This window comes from Truncatella angustata (assembly GCF_020726525.1).
Source record: "Truncatella angustata strain MPI-SDFR-AT-0073 chromosome Unknown BKA67scaffold_9, whole genome shotgun sequence".
NCBI classification, from domain to species: Eukaryota; Fungi; Ascomycota; class Sordariomycetes; order Amphisphaeriales; family Sporocadaceae; genus Truncatella; species Truncatella angustata.
In genome coordinates this window covers 261,940-277,239 of record NW_025763389.1, presented here as the reverse complement: position 1 = coordinate 277,239, position 15,300 = coordinate 261,940, and the positions used below count along the sequence as shown (strand labels likewise).

At 51.9% G+C, this 15,300-nt stretch overlaps 5 protein-coding genes and 1 non-coding gene across 6 annotated transcripts; 3 read left to right on the top strand and 3 right to left on the bottom strand.

Moving 5' to 3' along the window:
- Positions 1-676: 676 nt before the first annotated feature.
- On the top strand, positions 677-1,962 carry BKA67DRAFT_663011 (uncharacterized protein; the record flags this gene model as incomplete). Its single annotated transcript, XM_046108107.1, has 3 exons — positions 677-730; positions 859-1,337; positions 1,395-1,962. The coding sequence occupies 3 exons, from the start codon at positions 677-679 to the stop codon at positions 1,960-1,962; spliced, it is 1,101 nt and encodes a 366-aa protein (XP_045953119.1).
- Positions 1,963-2,962: 1,000 nt separating this feature from the next.
- BKA67DRAFT_580068 (Adenosylhomocysteinase) lies at positions 2,963-5,164 on the top strand. The gene is made up of 2 exons (XM_046103818.1): positions 2,963-3,286; positions 3,417-5,164. The coding sequence occupies exon 2, from the start codon at positions 3,419-3,421 to the stop codon at positions 4,766-4,768; it is 1,350 nt and encodes a 449-aa protein (XP_045953118.1). The 5' UTR covers positions 2,963-3,286; positions 3,417-3,418; the 3' UTR covers positions 4,769-5,164.
- Positions 5,165-6,013: 849 nt separating this feature from the next.
- Positions 6,014-8,147, top strand: BKA67DRAFT_411957 (D-isomer specific 2-hydroxyacid dehydrogenase). Its single transcript, XM_046096762.1, has 4 exons — positions 6,014-6,122; positions 6,195-6,360; positions 6,600-7,224; positions 7,309-8,147. The coding sequence occupies exons 2-4, from the start codon at positions 6,320-6,322 to the stop codon at positions 7,651-7,653; spliced, it is 1,011 nt and encodes a 336-aa protein (XP_045953117.1). The 5' UTR covers positions 6,014-6,122; positions 6,195-6,319; the 3' UTR covers positions 7,654-8,147.
- A 1,805-nt stretch (positions 8,148-9,952) lies between these two features.
- BKA67DRAFT_t151 lies at positions 9,953-10,024 on the bottom strand. The gene has a single exon. It is a non-coding gene; the product is annotated as a tRNA-Gly (tRNA).
- A 350-nt stretch (positions 10,025-10,374) lies between these two features.
- On the bottom strand, positions 10,375-11,330 carry BKA67DRAFT_580048 (mitochondrial carrier domain-containing protein). The gene has a single exon (XM_046103817.1). The coding sequence runs from the start codon at positions 11,235-11,237 to the stop codon at positions 10,629-10,631; it is 609 nt and encodes a 202-aa protein (XP_045953116.1). The 5' UTR covers positions 11,238-11,330; the 3' UTR covers positions 10,375-10,628.
- Positions 11,331-12,589: 1,259 nt separating this feature from the next.
- On the bottom strand, positions 12,590-14,827 carry BKA67DRAFT_663007 (chaps-domain-containing protein; the record flags this gene model as incomplete). Its single annotated transcript, XM_046108106.1, has 3 exons — positions 12,590-13,132; positions 13,187-14,729; positions 14,805-14,827. 3 exons carry the CDS (start codon positions 14,825-14,827, stop codon positions 12,590-12,592), a joined length of 2,109 nt encoding a protein of 702 aa, XP_045953115.1.
- Between the last annotated feature and the right edge of the window lie 473 nt (positions 14,828-15,300).

Here is a 15,300-nt window from a genome sequence, read left to right as displayed (position 1 = left end):
TAAGCGATGAAACCAGTGAGGTGGCACAGGTGGAATTTGAGCGGTATGACAGAGGAAGTCATAAAAACACATTGGACGAGAAGAGATGAAGTTCAAATTGAGGCTCTTCACAGTGGCATGTCGTCAGGATTTAAACTAGAGTCGACACAGAAGACGTGGGGGTTGATGTGGGATATTGGTCGAATGAAGCCTCGTCATGGTCACAAATTGGCGTGGAGGCAGACGCGGGATGATTCTCTCAGCTGAGCATGGATTTACAAAGTAATAGGTAAGTTTTAGAGAGGTTCAGAATGGGTGGTGTGGTGTGCCGTGCATGCTGGCTGCCCAGCCTCTAAGGTTAGGGTGTACGTACAGTGAGACGGGACAGTACAGGAACAAAAGGAGGGGCGAGGAGGGGCAAAGGGCTGCATCTCAGCACAGCAAAGCTCCGACTTCCCGATGGGTGCCTGGGGTGCTTCGACTTCTTCAGTGATTTTTGGGCTTACTCGCCGTGATTCTCCGCCCCGCCCACAATTCCGCAATTTCGCAACAAAACCTTCAAGAGTCATTTGCAACGTCAACGCGCTCGCAACAAGGTCCCGGCTGAGAGAAGGATCGCGCCGAACGACTACACCGAATTTAGCATATTTTTTTCTTTCTTGCTTTCCTATCGACAGCACGCTGAAACATCGCAATCATGGCCGCCGTCATCAACGATACCCCCATTACTGCGGTGCAGGTCGAGGCTTTGGTACGTCCACCAATTCTCTGAAAGCCCAGTCCAAAATTGCCCCTCATTAGCATCGCCGGCAGAGACGCTGCAGAGACACTGCAGAGCAGAGCAGAGCAGGAATACTGACAAGTTGTGGTACTTCTTAGGTGGTGATGAAAATAGTCAGACACGCCACCAGCACCTTCCCGACCGTCGCAACTGGAGCCATCGTGGGTTTGGATGTGCAAGGAACCCTCGAGATCACCAACACCTTTCCCTTCCCTACCGCCGAGGTCGCCCCCTCCGACAACCCACACCAACACCACAGCAATGATGCTTCATCCTTGGCCGCCGCTGCTCCTCGAGCCAAGTCCAACCTCGTCTACCAGACCGAGATGATCCGACACCTGAAGGAGGTCAACGTGGATGCCAACGGCGTTGGTTTCTACACCACCGCAGCCATGGGCAACTTTGTCAACCTCAACTTCATCGAGAACCAGTACCAGTACCAGAAGGAGAGCGAGAACAACGTCGCTCTCGTCCACGATGTCAGCCGGAGCTCACAGGGCGCCCTGAACCTGCGCGCCTTCAAGCTGTCGCAAAGCTTCATGGCCGCATTCAAGGAGGGCAAGTTCACAACCGAGAGGTCAGTATTGTCTTCACTTCGAACCCCACTATTCGCAGCTGTCTAACCCCTCAGCAGTCTGCAAAAGTCCAAGCTCAGCTTTAAGGACATTCTCGTCGAGCTCCCCGTCACCATCCACAACTCTCACCTGCTCGCTTCCTACATCCACCAACTGCCGGGCCTTCCCACTAAGGCCGAGGCCGACTTGCCCACCTCGGTTGCCGACATCGAGAAGGCCGAGGTCAAGCTGCCCCTGTACCCATCAATCGAGACTCTGGACCTCTCCATCGACCCATTCCTCGAGAAGTCTTGCGATCTCCTCCTCGAGAGCATAGAGTCCCACTACACCGAGCTCAACAACCACCAGTACTACCAGCGACAACTTGCCCGTGAGCAGACCAAGATCACAGCATGGCAAGCAAAGCGCAAGGCAGAGAATGCGGGTCGTGCGGCTTCCAAGCAAGAACCTCTTCCCGAGGATGAGTGGCAGAGACTGTTCAAGTTGCCCCAGGAGCCTAGTCGGCTGGAGGGCATGCTGAACGCCAAGCAAGTGGACCAATACAGCAAGCAGATCGATGGCTTCACCGCCAACGTCAGTGCCAAGATGTTCGCAGTCAGGGGCAACCTGATGCCTTCTACTCAGTGAGATCTCGTCGTTTGATGAGTAGAGCGGAGCAGAACGGAGCAGAACAGAGCAAAGCGAAAGGGCACATCACGTCATGATGGATATCTAGGAGAGATTGGGATTGTTAAAAAGTGGTCTGCATCTGGCCTGGCGTTTGGGGTTTCTGGTTGTGAAAGACTTGATCATGGTTCAAGCTCATGTCTTCATTTTGAGCTTGTTAGTGTATAGTCCTTCCATAGACTCATGAAGACTTGACTTCCTGTTGGGCCCAACGGCGCAATACCAAGTCATATAAAATATACTTGTCAATGTTAATGATGCTGCTGCTGCTGCTCCTGTCTGTCTTGCCCAACGGCGTGTTGAAGGTATACTGAGCCAGAAAAAGGAAAGGAAACGTTAGAAAAGAGAAGAGAAAGACAACGCAGAGATGTGGCCTTGGCACGCTTGCCAGAGATGACTTGACGTGTCGATCGTTTGCTTACCGGCTATACTCGGGGTCTCAACCATGCGTTGATTGATTGATTGATGGATGGATTAGTTGATTAATTGTGCAGCGAACCAGATACGAAGCCCGCTTGGAATGATTTCGAAGCATCAGTCAGATCGAGGCTTTCACTTGTGGAAAATGCAGTATCCGATCCTTTCTCTACCTTGAGCAGTAGCATTACCAATGTATTTGTTCGCAGGTGTCTTTGACCAACCTCTTCCAGTACAATCTTGCTGTGCATTATTACCAGTGGAGTGCCAGAGAGTCAGAGAGTGCATGTTCTCACGGAATTTCCAGTAGACTGAGTCTACTAGAATCAGGTGCCGAAGTCTTTGTAAGTGGGGCAATGGTGTGTTGTTGGAGGGGAACTCACCGATTTAGTTATCGATAGCATGGACGCCATACTTGAATGATACTAGTGCTTAGACCTGGGCAGCTCTACAGCCAATGACAGGTCCACATGCCCCTCGGTTGCTCAGGGACATGGCAAAGTCTGGCAACCTCGATGGAGGCCAAAAGTTCAAACTGGGGGCCCATCGACGCGAGGGGTAAAAATTTGAATCTATTGCCTTCAGGGTCCTGCTTATTATCATCCGACACTTCTTCCTCTCTCTTCCCGCCTCGTCTGTTACCTTGAACTCTTCATTACATTTTCCCAGCTTTCCGATCTTTCTTATAAAAAAAAAAGTAAAAGGGTCAGAGTAGATTGTAGGTGCCCAACTTCCGCTTCAAGCTGTGCATTTACATTCATTTCAATTGTTCAGCTACTGACAGTCAATCTTGCAGCCTTCCGGGGTTTTTCTTCTTCATTTTCACCCCGCACTTGATCCAATCGTTCAAGTTTCACCGCTTCATTCAGTGAGTCTCTACGCTTTTTTCCCCCTTTTCTTTTCTCTCCTATTTTCTTCTCTATCTTCAACTTCCCACTTTCTACCGTGTCCAACGGAGAATCAACCTCAAGAAAGGAAAGGACTAACAAGTGACCCAGAAATGTCTGCTCCTGCCGCCAAGTTCAAGGTCGCCGACCTGTCCCTTGCCGCTTTCGGCCGCAAGGAGATCGAGCTCGCCGAGAATGAGATGCCTGGTTTGATGGCCATCCGTCAGAAGTACGCCGAGGACCAGCCTCTCGCCGGTGCCCGTATCGCTGGTTGCTTGCACATGACCATCCAGACTGCCGTCCTCATCGAGACCTTGACTGCTCTCGGTGCTGAGGTCACCTGGACATCCTGCAACATCTTTTCTACACAAGACCACGCCGCCGCTGCCATTGCCGCTGCCGGTGTCCCCGTCTTCGCCTGGAAGGGTGAGACCGACGACGAGTACAACTGGTGCTTGGAGCAGCAGCTCTCCGCTTTCAAGGACGGCAAGAAGCTCAACCTCATCCTCGACGATGGTGGTGACTTGACCCACCTTGTCCACGACAAGTACCCCGAGCAGCTCAAGGACTGCTTCGGTGTCTCTGAGGAGACCACCACCGGTGTCCACCACTTGTACCGCATGCTCAAGAACCAGAAGCTCCTCGTCCCTGCCATCAACGTCAACGACTCCGTCACCAAGAGCAAGTTCGACAACCTCTACGGTTGCCGCGAGTCCCTCGTCGACGGTATCAAGCGTGCCACCGATGTCATGGTTGCTGGCAAGATCGCCGTCGTTGCCGGTTTCGGTGACGTCGGTAAGGGTTGCGCCCAGGCCCTCCACAGCATGGGTGCCCGTGTCATCATCACTGAGATCGACCCCATCAACGCTCTCCAGGCTGCTATGGCCGGTTACCAGGTCACTACCATGGAGAAGGCCTCCAAGATTGGTCAGATCTACGTTACCACTACTGGCTGCACTGACATCATTGTTGGCGAGCACTTCTCCAACATGCCCAACGACGCCATTGTCTGCAACATTGGTCACTTCGACTGCGAGATTGACGTTGCCTGGTTGAAGAAGAACGCCAAGAGCGTCTCCAACATCAAGCCCCAGGTCGACCGCTTCCTCATGCCTTCCGGCCGTCACATCATCCTCCTCGCCGAGGGCCGTCTCGTCAACTTGGGTTGTGCCACTGGCCACTCTTCCTTCGTCATGTCGTGCTCATTCGCCAACCAGGTCCTTGCCCAGATCATGCTGTTCAAGGCTGAGGACAAGGCTTTCGGCGAGAAGTACATTGCTTTCGCCAAGGCTGGCAAGCTCGACGTCGGTGTCTACGTCCTGCCCAAGATCCTCGATGAGGAGGTCGCCCGTCTCCACTTGGACCACTGCAACGTCGAACTCAGCACCCTCAGCCCCAAGCAGGGTGAATACCTCGGTCTCGAGGTCGAGGGTCCCTTCAAGGCTGACCACTACCGATACTAATTTTCGTGTACACCATCCATATCATGTCCACCCTCAACAAGGAGGACTGATATATCTTTCACGACCTGCAGTCTGCTGGGCTTCTCATAGATACCGGCAGGCTATGTTTCAACAATGCATACTGTCTGCGGCATAATCGGCATATAGGATAGGGGCTCAACTTTTGGGGAATCAAAAGTACGGATAAAGCTGGGTCACGATTTTCAACAAAACGGCGTTGACATGATGCATGATGATTCCCCTCATGGCGTTCTTTATTTGTGGTTTGGAAGCGAAAGATCTGATAATAAATCTGGTTAACCAGATAACAGCTTGTTTAGAAGCTGGTTTGGCCCTAATAGCCATGACCCTTCAACCGGGTCAGAAGATAAACAATAAAAAAGTTTATGAATGAGTAATTACTTCGTTTTTCTTCCTCATGTTGGCGTTGTTGTCTACCTGTAAAACTTTTCCAACCACGACAACTATGCCATCTAGCATGGGATATGCACTGAAGCACTGGACGAGTGATGGCGGTCTTCTAGGTGTACGTGTGGTACGTTTGTCGCCGAATTTGACCTGTCATTTACCTTCCATTTGCCTGTGCTTAATTTAATGATGCTGCGCAACGTCTATAGCCGGACCATCACCACTCAAAACCTGCACATGCGCCCCACCAACCTGAACAAAGTTCAAAGGGGAAGCTACGGATTCGTATATGTCGCATGTTTTAGATTCCAAAAAAAAAAAAAAAAAAAAAAAGAGCTCTTGTCCGGGCGGCTGGACTGTTGCAGCCAATTGTAGGCCTTTCCTGAGGAGAACTTGAGCAATATAACCGAAGCTAATTTTATCGCGATACGTAGTTTCAACGATCGCCTCGGGATGAACAAGATCGTTGATCATATTGGAGCCGTGACCCATGTGCCTCTTCATCTCCCAAGGCCGGCTAGCTGCAGATTGATCTGCTTCTCGTCCCTCACCAGTTTTTTGTCTTTCTTGAGCCAACATTTAACTCGAAAACTTCTCCCCTAAGCCTGCACCGAACTTTGAAGTGGTCCTTCGTAAAGATATCTGAACTACACCATCTATCCTATTTAACAGAATATTGGTTGCCGTGCTTCCTGCACTTATCCCCACTCGAAAAAAATATATCTATATACCCCGCGCCCCCGCGTTTTCGGTTCCAGCCGCAGCTTGGAACCAACCAAGTCCCAGTGGTGCCGCTTTCAGATTGCGGTCCATCACTCTGGGCTCAACTTTATTCATCATCACCAAGCGGACTATACCCAGTTGTAAAATTCAAGCTCGTCAGCTCGGCCTTAGTTTCACTTGCGCTGGAAAGAAGATTGTTTGTTATACGGCGAGTTCCAGGCCCGTTCGTTCATCACTGACTCTATATGAAAAGAGATTAGGCCCTGATCAGCTGAACTTACATTATAGCTCCTAGTGCTCCATCATCGTCCTCGCCCACGTCTCAGCTTTGCTTGGATCTGACAGGTTAACGTCCCTCCACGCTCTTATATATAACATTCTGTGGTCCGCGCGATCAGCCGTCATAGTATACTAGTCGTGATGAGTAAGCCCAAGGTCCTCTTGCTCGGGATCATAGAGCAGTAGGTACATATTCTCATAATCTATCGTTTCCCTCATATTCTCCTGAGAGCAGACGCCAGCGCTAGGCCCATTGTTCATAAGCATCCAAAAGATCATGTCTCGAGAGTTTCGAGACAACTCATTACATCAAGGGCTTCGCCTAGGTGTCTATCTTCTTCCAACATCCCACTCTCCACCTCTTACCGCCTCACCTCGAACCAAAGCCTCAACAAACTAACATCCACCCCCACCCACAAAGCGCCCACTTGACCTGGACCTCCCTATCCAGCATCGCAGACCTCATCACTCCAGCGTCCAAAGACCGCGCCTCATTCATCGCTGAGTGCCGCTCCGGCTCCCTCGACGGCACCACCGTGGCCTACCGGACCTTTGACTCGAGCTCCGTGACGGGACCCGTCGATGCGGAGCTCGTGTCGGCCCTGCCGTCGTCCCTGCGGTATATCTGCCACAACGGAGCCGGCTACGACAGCATCGACGTGCCCTCATGCACGGCGCGCGGTATCCGGGTCTCCAACGCCCCAAAGGCCGTCGACGACTCCACCGCCGATTTGGGCATCTGGCTCGTCCTGGGCGCGCTGCGCAACCTCAACACCTCCCTGCTCAGCCTCCGCAAGGGCCAGTGGCGCGGCCGCCCGGCCCCTGCGCTCGGCCACGATCCCCAGGGCAAGGTCCTGGGCATCCTCGGCATGGGGGGCATAGGCCGCAATATGGCGCGCAAGGCAGCGGTTTTCGGCATGACAGTTCTTTATCATAATCGGACTAGGCTCGGGGAGGAGATGGAGAGGGAGGTCGGGGTCGAGTATAGGGGTTTTGAGGAGTTGTTGAGGGAGTGTGATGTGTTGAGTTTGAATTTGCCGCTGAATGTGAGTGGTCTTGTTTTGATTTTATCATAAATCATTTCCCTTCCCCCCCTTTCTCGGATGAGTGGTGATACTGACGTGAGGTAGAATGCAACGAGACATACGATTTCGACGCCGCAGTTCGAGATGATGAAGCCGGGTGTGGTTATTGTCAACACGGCGAGGGGAGCCGTTATAGACGAAGCGGCCCTCGTTGCCGCGCTGGACTCGGGTCGTGTCGGTTCAGCAGGACTGGACGTGTTTGAGAATGAGCCAGAGGTGCACCCGGGTCTGCTGGCAAACGAGCGAGTGTTGATTGTCCCCCACATGGGCACCTACTCGGTCGAGACGCAAACCAAGATGGAAGAGTGGACCATCTCGAACGTCCGGATGGCATTGGAGCAGGGCAAGCTGAAAAGTATCGTGCCGGAGCAGAAGGACTTACAGGACTAGACGGTGGATAAATCGGAGTTTGGAGTAGATGCGAGTTGGAATTAGCGTGGAATTTGAAGATATATGGAGCAGTAGAGTTTGAACGAGCAACGAACCCTTCGATCGTGTACTAGGATTTCCTATAGAAGTATCACTATCACATAGTTCTATCCTCTTATATGATCAAGGGCTTATGGCATGCAAAAGCCATGCGATAGATGTCTAAAAGAGAAAGTGACCCGCGTATCAAGAGAGGTATTCAAAGTCATTACAACAATTCTTTAGCATCCCTATCAGTTCCTCATCCCACTCATTCTACAACAATACCAGACCTCTGAGATGATTTGAAGCATTAAACCGTTACGAATCGTTTGAGGTCGATGGAAGGCGGACTTTTCTTCGGAACAGTCGTCAAATCAACTCAATCTTTCCAACTCATCACACGATCCTTTCTATTATCTTGAGACCGTCTAAGCTAGGCGACATCTAGGCAGCTTTAACTATTTACAACGCAGTTTCATAATCAGCTCACTACTTGAAATGTACAAATTCAAATTATCGATTAAACTCGGATAAGTTCTCTTGACAACGACTTGCGTATAAACTTCGCTTTCCCTCCGCCTCAACAAACACCTTCCACCTTCCACCTTCTCGTCGTCATTCCATCTCCGAACAAGAATCTGATATTCTCCTCGCTTCTCATGTAACGCAAGGACAAATCTTTAACCGTATCATAACATTATCCTTGTCTAAAAGCCTGTATCGCAAGTGACCATACTGACACTCGGTTACGTTATTTCCCAAAGAGTAAGTATGACTGTAACTCGCTCACTTCAATGGACCTGCCCCCGTATTCTAAGCGTTTATCGCAGAGGTATACTGGTATCGACATATATCGATATCACTGTTGATCCGTTACACGCTCTCCTGCAAAAATTTCCCCATTAAACTGGCAGTCAATTCTTCCCTCTTGAACAATTAGCACAATTGTGCTTCCCTCATCTTAAGGGCCAAAGTGGCAGTGTTAGTTCTTCTACGTACATATACTTACGTATTCGCATTTTCGTAATCAAATGTGCTTAATCTCTATCACACCTATTGTTAATACACCTAGCAACTTGCATCTCGCAAAAAAGATTTATCCTAATGACTAGACGGAAATTTCAAGCGTTGATCAGCTTCTCGTTGAGGGTCCCGTCATTGGCTTTTCCAAGTGCATTTTGAGAGACAAGTATTCCACAAACTGCTGTGGCTCCGATGACAATATCATCAAACAAGAGGATATTCCCGAATTCAACGATGATTTGCGTCTCAAGAAGCTCCACCGGTGTAATACGTACGATGTCCGCGAATTCGTCGTCATACCACGTGGACCTAAATCTCATATTAATCGGTCCAGAAAATAGGACCACTGCAGCACACCCAGGAGCAGTAATAGGAGCGAGTAGGCGTTGCCATAGAACGAGCTGGGGTACCTAGGAGCGACATCCGATACTCGAGGACCGACGGGAATCTCCCGAGCGCTCCGAGTCATAAACCGAGGAAGCCGAGAACTTCTAACACCGCGCAGAGAAGATTGCTGTACCTCAAGGGCGGGAGTGTGGGCGATATGGACATCGTGCTGATTGTAGGGTGATTTACGCTCAAAAACAACGCGAAGTACTCTATATAAGGGTCCCGATTTGTTTGTGCAATTTGAATCATCTCGTGCTAGGCTATAAAGAACAATAGGATCATTTGGTACCATATTTGACGTGGCCTAGGACATTAATTGCGATGTACTGTCTAAGCCTATGTAACGCTTCCTTCTTCCGGTAATTGTGATGGAGACCTACACGACCAACCATTACATAACGAGGATCATGACCATAATTTCAAGCGCTGGAAGAACTGTTTAGTTGCTTGGCTACATTCTTTCTAAAATGACGACATGCTCTGAATTGACAGGTAAGAACTCTGAGTTGTTCTCATCTCGTAACTACGGCACGTCGCGACATGCCTTCGAGCCGTGATAGTAACGACGTCGGAATCACAACTATGACAGCCAGGAACATAAGCCCAGATTGCTACGCATCAATCCACAGACCCTGTGCCAGACTTGGAAATATGCATTCAAGCAGAACCATTCATCTACCTCATTACCTCTGTAAAACGACCTAGTACCCCAGGTATTTAGTCATCTTGGGTTCCGCATACCACGGTCAGTGATATATTATTTGAATCGAGCAGGTTATCCTAACTGATAAGTGATGATAAGGCTGTACTATGATTTTTAATAAAAAATCTATTCTCTACCACCATAAATACGCACAAAAATAGCTGCGACGAAGGGGAGTCAAACCCCTGTCCTAGGCTTGGGAAGCACAGATGCTAACCGTTACACCACCGTCGCTATTGACATCTCGGGAACTATTTTGGGATCTCACAATTTCGATTAGGACGGTTTGTTGAACGACCGCATGACGATTGACTAGTAGCTCGCGTGTCCCAAATACAGTTGCAAACATGTTTGCATTCTCTTCAAAACCAATCTATCGGTAGTGGATTTGTCTAGCTTGAGACAGGTAAGAAAAGACAAATTAAGAAGCGCACATTACTTATGAATTATGTATCGCGAGTTTATGTTGACCAGGGCATCTGAAGTAGGCCTCAGTATTTGGTCTTAGAGCCGCAGGTATAGGCCTGATGAGCAATCGGCCAACAAGGGAAAAATGTATATACAAGAAAAGGCCTCCGTAAAGTTGCTTGGATTCGTAAATAATGCTACGGGAACTAGAATACCTAGGTATCGGCACATGATCAGACCCCTATAATGAGCAGGGGTACCTTACCATGCGCTTATATAATATTACACCCGTTTGTATATCTGTTTTTGCATCGCCTGCCATTAACTGTATAACGCTTGTGCAATTTCAAAACTATATTACATCGACGGGTCTATCAACTTGGCGTGAGCCACGGGCAATCTATAAAAACGCTGGTCCCTCACAATGCATCTAAGGAAAAGTCTCATCCTCGGCATCTTTCCCCCTCGTCAACCACACCTTCGAGACCTCATACATTCCCAGGTATAGTCCACTCCCTACAGCTGTCCACACAGCTCTCAGCACCGACCCCCTGAATAGTCCAGGCACACCTCTCTCCTTAATAACCTGACGCGCGACCGCAAGCCCGTTCTGATTCCTGTTCGTCGTCTCAGCCTTTGACTTTCCCTGTCCATCACGCGCAACGCTGCCTCCGTCCTGCTCGCCGCCCGCCATCAGCATCATCCTAGTCTTAACCACATCCATGGGGGTCGTGACCACGGCCGCGAAGCTGCCCGCCAACCCGGCGCTCGTGCCGGTGATGACGCCCGTCTCCAACAAGCCCCGCTTCTCTCTCGCGCCATAGCCCGCGCCGTCGCTCCCCGTGCCCTCCCTGCGCCGCCATATGCGCGTGCGCGCATACTCGAAGATGGGGAACTGGATGGCGGTGAACGGCAGGTTGCGGGCCACCATGGCCGTGTAGCCGCTGAGCAGCTTGTGGGCGACGCCGCGGCCGGCGGTGAGGTGGCCGAGGGCCTGGAGGCTGGTGGACTTGGCGGGCCCGGCGCGGCCGGACAGCATCTGGGCGTTCTGCTTGACGACCTCGGCGGGGGTCAGGACGACGCAGCTCGCGCACTCGGCGAGGGCCGACGCCGCCGAGTGCACGAGCGGCTGCGGCAGGCCGTAGCGGTCCCGCGCGTGCCGGCCCAGGAAGCCCTTGGCCGCCTCGTACACACTGAAGAAGGTCCCCGCCGCGGGCAGCGTGGCCACGATCACGATCCCGATGCCCTGGTAGAGGCCGCGGAAGAGCTGCGGCGACGGGGCCTTGGTGGGCTTGGCGGGGTCCGCGAAGGTCTTGAGGAAGTCCTGCGACTGCTTGCGCGTCTTCAGCGTGTCTAGGGGGTAGATGAGCAGGTCCACCGTGAAGGCTGCTGCTGCGCCGGCCTTTGTGGAAGGGAGGGAGGTTAGTAAAGACCGATTCAGTGTGCGAGGAATATGACTGTGAGTAGAAGATGCGTCGCTTCACCTCCCCTGTGAATCCACAAGAGTTATACATCCATGGTGGAGGGGACTTCGTTTTGGTTTTGGAGTTTCCCCCGTAGTCGCGAGTGATAACGATAGAGAAGACTTACGAGCAGGACATCCCGATTTGAGCTACCGCTCATTGCAGATCATCTGTTCTGTCTGTTTCGGCGAGGGTTGTAGAATGGAAATTGGTGTTTCGTTTGTCCTATAGCGAAAATCCTCCTAATTGCTCCTTCTATGTCAGCTTATGGGAACAGTTGGGCGGCAGTCAGTCGTTGGTTCATACTCCGTAAAGATAATCGGATAGTGCCAAGTACACACGCCCAATTGTGCATGACGACATTGGTACGATAGTGGGTTATGGCGATAAGTTGTGTTGCGGAGATGGTTCTGCTTTGATTTTAGTGGGTGGGACCCCCTAAAAATGCCAAGGGCTGTCATGGAGTATGTGTGTAGTCCAGCTGTCTCGTGGGGACAAGAGTACTTAAGTACAAGGAGTATATGTACCTTTCATGGTTTTAGAGGTGTTGCATAGCTGAATAAAGTTTGTGTCACTTGTTATACTCCCGGTTAGGAGTTATACTACATAAAAGTCACAGCTGCATGCCTAAAATGCCTGGAAAGTCGAAAACCCGTGTTCTTCGCAAGCTATTCACTTCGTGACATGTGGGAGGCAACACAAGAAGCAACAAAAGCAGAGCCAAAGGGCCATGCCGCACAGGAAACAAATGCGACTCAAGAAAAGAAAATATTACTTCTATATCGCAAGCACCAACGCGCTCACGCTCCCTAGAGTTACGTACAAGAAGCAGTCGGATATAATGCCACCTGGACTCCATCCCCTTTACTTTTCATTAGACATAAATCTGCAACCTCCCATACCTATACTGAGAACTGCCCGCTGACACCTAGCCGTCGGTCCCACTGCTCCTGAAAGTGTGGCACAACGCGGCGTAATGATGCGTCAGGTCCAACACGCTCTGATTCAGACTTGTGGCCTGAATGATACTCCTCACCTTGACCGCACCTTCGTCTTCTATCAGGGTGCGGATAGTGTAGAGTAGTTCCGGGGAGAACTCGCTGTACCAGCGGTATTGCCATGCGACCAGACGGATGACGCTGGCGATCGTTTCTCTCGTGTTCTTCTGCTTTTCGAAGACGCGGAGAATACCGGATAGGGCCTTGGGGCTGAAGCGTTGGGACAAACATGCGCGGTATGCCTCCACGGCTTCCTCGTGATGTTGCAGGCGTTCGGCCAGGGAGCCAAGGATCTCCCATTCCTCGGCGGATTTCTTATATTGCATAGATTGGGCGCGGTACTGTGCCATCTGTGTGCGCCAGATGGTGTAGACGCGCAAGTCTTCGTAGAGCACCATGAAAAGACTATCGAGCCAGCGCTCACAAAGTCGCTTATTGTTGAGCCGGGACAAGTGTTGCTCAGTCGTTGCCGTCTGTGGCAGCGTTAGCAATCCGGATAACATCGAGGCAGCAGGTTTTCAACTTACATTGTTAGGGTCCGACTGAGCGGCATCGGACTTGACTTCGCCTGGGTCAATGGCGTGCTCTGGCTTCTCGACACCGGGGGCCTCCTTGCCGTTCGTCAACGGCGGCGCAGTGGAGTCGGCATCTTCAGCTTTGGGTGGCTTGTCTCCGTTTTCGTGGTCCGATTGCTCGCCGTTGGTGGGCTCAGGAGACCCGCGCAAGCCATCGATACTGGGGTTACGATCTGCCGGCGCAGCCGAAGGGGCGTCTTGTCGCTCAGTCCTGTACTCATCCTCCATAACGAAGACGTTGCTTCGGATCTTGAGCAGCTGATCCCAGCCAATCTTTGCCGTCATCTCGGTCAGGATGGCATATGCCTGCTTGAAAGTGCCTTTGTAGGCAGCAGCCCTGAGGTTGAGCAGGCTGGAATCCACTTGCTCGTACTGACGCGATTCGGGCTCGCTGTCGATCTCGTCTAGTCGTGTCTCTGCGAGAGTGGGCAGGTAAACGTCCTTGGGTTCAGGCATCAAAGGTGCATCCTTGTCCTGGTAGGTGAACATGGGACACGAGTTCAGGATGGTCAGAGCATTTTCCCAGTCCTCTTTGGCAACATAGATCTGAGCCAGTCTTGCCCAGGTGCCGAACTCGCTGGGGGCGGCAATGGTGCTGCGATCGGCACAGCCCAGAGCCATGTTGAGGCGCTCCTCCTTTTGTTCAGCGGTGCCAGCGGTCACCGCCTTCTTCATGAGGAAATCGGCCTGGGTGTCGAGCATGACATAGTCCATGGGGGATTCCTTCAGGGCCTCATACAATATGCGGACTCCTTGGACTTCCTCGTTGCCCATGAAGAGGACCTTGGCCAGTAGCGAAGAGACCTCGACGTTTTGTGAGCGCAGCTTCTCGAAGAGGTTTATGGCCGAGGCGAAGCGACCGGTGGTGTGGAAGTATTTGAGCAGTCCCGCAGTGAGGTGGTTGGAGACGTTGTTGGGGACCTGGACGACGGAATCTGAGCCTACCTGCCAGCCCCTGAAGAACAGGTTCTCGGCGGCGCTGAGGAATCGGTGCTCGGTCTCGGTGTTGGTGACGGGGTTGAAGCGGCGGACGCCCATGATCTTACGAATGGTGTCGCCGCTGCCGTCGTCTGCATACGAGTAGGCCCGTAGGACACTGCACAGGTAGGTCTCGAGCCACAGCTCCTCGGTGGCCTTGCGCTTCTCGCCCCGCTCGTCGACGCAGTAGCTCTCGACGGTTCCGGGGATGGTGACGTGCACGCGCATGTCGAGGCGGGAGAAGGCATTGTAGCAGCTGTAGATGCCCTCGGTGATCTTGTTGCCGGCGGTGGGACCCTGCTCCTTGTTGTACGTCAAAGTGTTGATGTAGGCGGCCAAGCTGGCGGAAGAGGAAGCATCTACGCCGGTGACATGGTGGTAAACGCCGATGTGGCGGGCTGGGTTGCTGCGGTTCTGCTTGAGAAGGTGGACAAGATCTGGGGGGCCCAGCTCGCGCAGGGAAACGAGGCACTCGGTTCGGGCATCAATTGACTCGTGGAGGACGTCTTCCGTGATCCTGCGGGTGTCATGACATGAGCTGAGTTCACAATATGTATGCACCATGTATGCGACCAGTGTCGGACAAACTTACTCTGGCACTGCTGGCGCAGGCATGGTGAGGTTGGCAGCAAGTGAAGCAACAGGGGTAGCTCAGGAGGTTTGTTTCGTGGACGGGGTTTCAATAACGCTGTACTGGATTGGACTGGACCGTGTGGGAAACGGCGATGGAAGACAGGTGCAGAAGAGATCCGGGGCCGACCATTCAGTGACGGAGTTTTGGGTTGTCCCTGGTGAATTAATTGTCGTTTGAGTACGATATCGATATCGAACCGTGTCCAACGTGTCCCAGATTCTCGTCGAAGCGGCGCCAAGTGCCTGGACTAGTGACGGGGACTGGGACTGGGATTGGGACTGGGCCTTGGGCTTAGCTTAATAGGATGACGCTCTCTCTCTCCCTCTCTCTCTCTCTCTGTGTTCAGTCTCAATTGTTTCAGCCTAGACTAACCTTTGCAGCACACCAACGGTACACAACTTAGTACGCAGACCTCGTTTCCTCTGCGGGTACAGCTCGCTGGGAGATTACTTAC